This window comes from Berghia stephanieae, chromosome 6, assembly GCF_034508935.2.
Source record: "Berghia stephanieae isolate SIO BIC M18660-M18661 chromosome 6, UCSD_Bste_1.3, whole genome shotgun sequence".
Lineage (NCBI taxonomy): Eukaryota > Metazoa > Mollusca > Gastropoda > Nudibranchia > Aeolidiidae > Berghia > Berghia stephanieae.
The window spans coordinates 45,272,137-45,278,690 of NC_088365.1; the positions used below are offsets into that span (position 1 = coordinate 45,272,137).

The following is a 6,554-nucleotide window of genomic DNA, read 5'->3' on the forward strand; positions in this document are numbered from 1 at the left end:
GGTTCCTAATGTTGTGTTAATTGTGGTTGATTCTTTTCCTGAGGTGAAGACAAGAGAAGTGTTAGCTAATAGTATTTTGATGAGTTTAATGTCGTCTTGTTTCAGAAATGTCTCTATGACTGTTAAAAGTTTGTGTCTGTCGATTGTGTCAAAGACTGAACTCATGTCTATTCCTAGTATTGTTAGTTCTTCTTTGTATTTTTGAGTTTTTGCTTTTAGCCATCGATGGGCCCAAACAATGTCACTGGTGCTGCGATCTTTTCTGAATCCGCTCTGCGATGGTGAAAGGTATGTCTCTACTTTTGGTCTGATTCTATTTAGAGTTATGATGCTAATTAGTTTCCTAAATGTTGATAATAGCACTATTGGTCTCAGATTTTCTACAGGTCCCTTTTTCTTGTTTGGTTTATTGATAAGTATTAATTTTCCAGTTCCTATTTCTATGTGTGTTTTATGTGTGAAGATTTCATTGAAGATGTTTGCTAATGTTTGATGTTGTGTAGTGAAAAGGCACTTTAGTTCTTCTGCTTTGATTGTGTCGAGTCCTGCAGCTTTGTTGTTGTTTAGTTGTCCGATTGCCGCGCAGACTTCATCTGATGTAATGGGCGTGTCAAGTGCTGAATTTTGATCATAGAATGGTTGGATTTCGTCGTCTCCTTTGTATTTATCTTCAAAATATAATTTGATTCGTTTTGTTATATCCTTATCATCGCACATTGTTTTGCCGTCTTCGTCCGTTATGATTAACTTACTGTATTTCTTTTGTTTGATCTTCTCCACTGCTTTATACATTTTCATACAGTCTGGTGCTTTTTGAATTTCAGCGGCTATTTCATCAATTTTGTTTATGTGGTTCTTAAGTGATTGAGCTTTTATTTCATGCATAGTTTTGTTTCTTTCTATTTTCCATTTTTGTTTTGATTCTTCTGATTTGCTACTATTGATGTTGAGTCTGATTTGTTTTTACTAATACTAACATTATTATAATAATTTTATTTTTATTATCATCATCATCATCATCATCATCATCATCATCATCATCATCATCATCATCGTCGTCATCATCATCGTCATCATCATCATCATCATCATCATCATCATCATTGTCATCAAATTCACCATTATCCTCCTCCTCCTCCTCCTCATCATCATCATCATCATCATCATCATCATCATCATCATCAGCATCATTATTATTATTATTAAGTTTGCCTTGATATTTTGTTTTGTTTACAGTTTATACTACTGTTTGCCATCATTGACTACAGCCCTGCACAATACGGGGACTATGTATATCCACCCCGTGACGAGGCACTGGGCTGGTTCATGGCTCTAGGGTCCCTTATATGGATGCCAGTGTTCGCTTTTTACAAAGTAATGAAAGAAGACGAAGGAAAAACAGTATTACAGGTGCACTATTCTTTTCTCTTACATTTTCCCCCCTCCCTTTCTCTCTCTCTCTCTCTCTCTCTCTCTCTCTCTCTCTCTCTCTCTCTCTCTCTCTCTCTCTCTCTCTCTCTCTCTCTCTCTCTCTCCTCTCCCTCTCCCTCTCCCTCTCCCTCTCCTCTCCTCTCCCTCTCCCTCTCCCTCTCCCTCTCCCTCTCCTCTCTCTCTCTCTCTCTCTCTCTCTCTCTCTCTCTCTCCCTCCCCATCCATCCATCCTACCATCAATCTATCCATCCACACATTCATTCGGTCACCCCCCCCCCCCTAATCCATTCACTTATTCATTAATCGATATAATCATTCATTCATCCATCCTTCAATCGATCAATCTATCCATCCATCTATCCATCTATCCATTCATCCATTCATTCATCTATTCATCCGTCAATCAATCCATCCATCCATCAATCCATCCATCTATCCATCAATCTATCCATCTATCCGTCCATCCATCCATCCATCCGTTCATCCGTCCAACCATCCATCTAACCATCCATCCATCCATCTAACCACCCATCAATCCATCCGTCCATCCATCATTCCATCCATACATCCATCCATCACTCCATCCATCCATCCATCCAGCCATTCATCCACCCATCCATCCACCCATCCATCCACCCATCCATCTATCCATCAATCTATCCATAAATCCATCCATTCATTAATTTGTGGATCTCATCATCTCCCTATTTTTCTCCATCTTTAGAAAATCCGATTCCAGTCCCTGCCGAATAAATATTGGGGTCCTGCATTGGTAGAACATAGACAACTTGTAGATTATGTAGAAGATTTCGTCCTTGACCCCGAGGGGGAGAAAGATCAGCTGAAGTATGTCAAGCCCAGTGCAGCCTACGACAACCCAGGTTTCAGTGTCAGCGATACCATATCAGTGAGAACAAGAGTAAGCATTCTTTTCCCATTCTTATGAAGATTAATTAAATGTAAAAAGTAATAAACAAAAATGAATATAACATCTTCAAAAAAAAAAAAAGAACAAATTACACGTACCAAACACGGAACGTTTCAGGCTCAAAATCCTTCTTCAGCCAACAACAAAAAACAATAAAGACATTATGAAATAAATTCCAGATAGACAACATAGATGTTTTGTAGCTCCTCTCTGTAGAAAAATCTTGGAAAGAAACAAAAAGCCTTGGATATGTAACTACGGAGTTCCAAATTGAGGGGAATTACACAACGCATAACATTTTGGTGCGCAAAAAAATAGGGAAATCGCGGGTAGAATAGAAATGCATTAATTTAATATAATAGTTTAATACTGCGCAGTTTGGTTCTTTTCTAAGGAAAAAAAAGTAAATAAAAATTACTTACTTTCATGTGACATACTATTTTTATGTCATCGTCCATAGAGAAAAATAGAAAATCCACCAAACAAAGAACGGTAATCTAATGCAGACTAAATTATCTATTTAACAAAAAAAAGGTAGAAGAAGAAAAAAACGATCAAAGAAAAAAAGTAAGTAAAGTAAAATAATTTTAAAACGTAACTTTCGGGGGAAAATCATCAAACCATAAAATGGTGAAGTGATTTGTCTCATTTATTTTCAATGCAGTTTTGAAATTGAAAGCCCATCGTTGTTTAATGAATGTGGATCAGAACAAGTGTGTATGAAAGGTGCCAGACAAAGCAAGAAAGAAAAATATAAGAAAAAAAAAAAACATCCCAAAAAGTATGAAAGGGCGCCAGACAAAACAAGAAAGAAAAATACAAGAAAAAATGAATGAATGTGTAAATTTAATTCACAATTAATTATTCAATTTGATTTCAAATGTTTGAGTCATTTTGATAATATAAATTATGCCTCAATATAAATAAATTGATTTTTTAAAATATAATATCAAAAAAAATATTTTTCACAATATTGTAAGTCACAGTGGTGGCTCTAAAAACTGATGCACGTGAGTTGAAATTATAAAAGCAATCAAGGCTTACCTGTAAAGTGAAAACTGTTTGAGATTTTAACTCACTGTAGTCGGGAGCGAAGTCGCAAGGTGCCCTCTCTCAACCTCCAATATTCCTTAGAGATTGTAAATAACTGTATTAAAATAGATGTGTAGATATATTATTTAAATGTGATGATAGAATTCTGACAACAATGAAGTTATCGATAGAACGAAGTTGGTGTCACTCAGGTCTTTGTTATTGTTTTGTTCTTTTTGTTTTTTGCCATCCGCGTTTAAGAGTAATTCTCACTAAACTGTATTAATCAGACTATAAAAGTGCATGGTTTTACATAGTTTGTGTGTTGGTCTGTTAAACTTCCTGATGGCAATGTTGTAAGTTTCTTAGTCAAGCGCACACCATGTATTCGGGTCTTTGTTATTGTTTTTTTTTGCCATCCATGGTTATTAGTAATTCTCACTAAACTGTATTAACCAGACTATAAAAGTTCATGGTTACACATAGCTTTGTGTGTTGGTCCGTTATACTTCCGGATGACCATGTTGTGAGCTTCTTATCCAAGCGCATACTATCTATACACAACTATGACTTACTGAAGTGTGACTACTCAGAGACAAATATTTACTTATCTTACAACTACGTTCCTGACGACAGTGAGTTAAAATCTCAAATAATTTTCACCTTACAGGTAAGCCTCGTTATTTTTACAAGTTCCTGTGAATCTAGATAGTCGAAAAATAAACATTCTTGATTTTATTTTTTCAGGATTTCAGTATTACAACGCCCTCTATACACGGAGGTGGGATTTATCCTTCTTCAATATCTTTGGAGACTACTGTATGATGATAGGAAGAGGAGAGAACAAGGAAGAAAGGACGAAAGGAGGAAAGAAAGGAGGAAAACGGTGAAGAAAAAAACAAACAAAAACAAGCAATAAGCAATAACAACAAAAATAGAAAGATAGCAGAATGGAGGAGAGAAATTCAGTATTAACCCTTTAATGGCAGTGTTCGAGTTTACCCAAACCTGATCCAAACAATAATAATTTCTTCTTTTATATATTATGTATAAATGAATACATAACCAATGGGCTAGCCATTGTCACAAAGAAAAGAAAGAAGTCACAGAAGCACAACTTAAGATTCAGTGAAGCCTTGTTAAAATCCTTGTTAAGTACACTTTCTTTTCAAAGCCATTGAGTCAAATGTTATAATTCAATACTTTGACACTAGATACTTCCTGTCGTCCTTCAGACCCATTAGACCAGATCTGCCTAGTATTACGAAAAATTCGTAGAAATACGAATTTTGACTCCAGCTACAGAACTGAATTTTTCTATTTGACTCAATAAATCTTATTTAATAGGAAAGTTTAGTTCCTTAGAACCTATATTCAGGATATTGGAGCATTTTTGGACCATGCTGAGGACAAAATATTTATTTCTAAAGCTATTTAAAGTGAATTTTTCTTTCCCCCCCCTTGAAAACTACGAATTTTTTAATGTTCAAGTAGGCAGCTCTGCCATAGAGCCGAGTTTATTCCGGTTTCAATAGCATGAAACGGACACTATCAATTGCTTGCTACCCTTTGGACAGCACACTAGTCTATAGCAAAGTACTTTCCACCAGGTTCTACAGACATAGCTACCCACCCAATCACTGTTGGGTGGACAAGTGAGTCAGAAAAACTATCTCGACTTCACCCCACCCAGGATGAATCGATTTCAGTCCCCTTTGCGTGTGAAGCGAGTGCTCTATCAACTGAGCTATGGAGACTTCCTCCACTGCTCCCGACACCTTAGTGTTTAACTTTGACTGTTATAATATCATTAGACAAAGTTGTCAATTTTCGGTATATTTACGGAATTCAGTATGTTATAAATCCTCAGTATATTTTCCAATTGCCTGATAAATAGAGAAAAACGGAAATACATCATGTCTTTTTACTGGAGTTCAACACTCAGAAAGGGGTCTGTTTATGTGTTAGCGTAAAAGTTCAGTTAATTTTTGCCTCTGTAATCAGCCACCCTGATTAGATTAGACTTCTAGGAGTCGGAAGATGTGAAAGTGAAAATGATTAAAATGTTTTAAAATTCATAATGGTTATCATGATAAAATCTTATCCCGTTCAGTGAGCCTTATTGGGTCAAGTTGATAACACTGTATTTATTTTTATCACAGTTTTATAACCACCAAAACAGCTCGTAGAAATACGGGCGTCAGTCTTTCAATGTTGACAAATAATATTATTAGTTTGCAGCGACGTGCAATTATTTGCAGGTCTGATAACCTAATTCCTTATGGGGCTCATTGTTGTAACGGAAATAAAAAAAAAAATAAAAAAATTATGCAAATATTGTCCATTGAACAATGTTAAACAAGGCCCATAAGTGGGTTCGGATGTCAGACCTGCATATATTATGTGCACGTTAGTTTGCAGCATTCCAATTCAATTTTTATGATGAATGCAATTTTTTTTTACTTATCATTTCAACGTAAGTATAGGGAATGCGATTAGCGGAAGAGTAGCGTCCCTTGATTGGACGTCACAAGCGGAGTAGTTATTAGAGAGAGAACGTCATATGGTTTTGCGCATACGTCTTTCGTCCTCGCTTCCGGTGAAAGCGGCATGAGACACTTCACCGAAAGCGAGGACAAAACCATGTTGACGTTCTCTCTGTAAGGTGATGTCCAATCAAGGGACGCTACTCTTCCGCTAATCTCATTCCCTATTATCATCTATGTTTTCTCATTTGTTATAAATCAAACTTCACAATTATGCGGCCGGCCCTATGCATGAACATGACAACCCCCTTGTAATAATGTACTTGGAGAAAATCAATCATAAAGTAGCACAGGAAACACAATTGTGATCCTGGGTGGGGTCTTTTGACCTCCTATGGTGAGCAGGAGGTCACTTGTTGTGTCTTCTACCCCTCTATATAATAAATAAAATAAATAATAAAATTCCCTTTATTCATCCCCCAGGGAATTTTTTCTTTAAGGTCTATTCCAAAGGAAGACCGGAATAACCCAGGCCTCAACATTATGTTCAAAGGTTTATTTTTAGGCAATTGCCAATTTCAGGAAAATGTGGCTTATCAAGTTCATGTTCGGGCCGGCGGGGGGGGGGGGGGGGGGGGGGCATAATTTGATTCTATAATAGTATTATAATATATTGT

At 36.4% G+C, this 6,554-nt stretch overlaps 1 protein-coding gene across 3 annotated transcripts in view; it reads left to right on the forward strand.

Annotated features, from left to right (window-relative positions):
• LOC144975105 (sodium- and chloride-dependent glycine transporter 1-like) overlaps window positions 1–5,717 on the forward strand; it is a 43,820-nt gene extending 38,103 nt beyond the window's left edge. For all 3 annotated transcript variants that reach the window (XM_078918834.1, XM_078918835.1, XM_078918836.1), the window contains 3 exons: window positions 1,237–1,410; window positions 2,156–2,350; window positions 4,139–5,717. In XM_078918834.1, the coding sequence (XP_078774960.1) occupies window positions 1,237–1,410; window positions 2,156–2,350; window positions 4,139–4,216 (447 nt within the window). In that variant the 3' untranslated portion in view covers window positions 4,217–5,717. The remainder of the gene's footprint in view (window positions 1–1,236; window positions 1,411–2,155; window positions 2,351–4,138) is intronic.
• The last annotated feature ends 837 nt before the right edge of the window (window positions 5,718–6,554 follow it).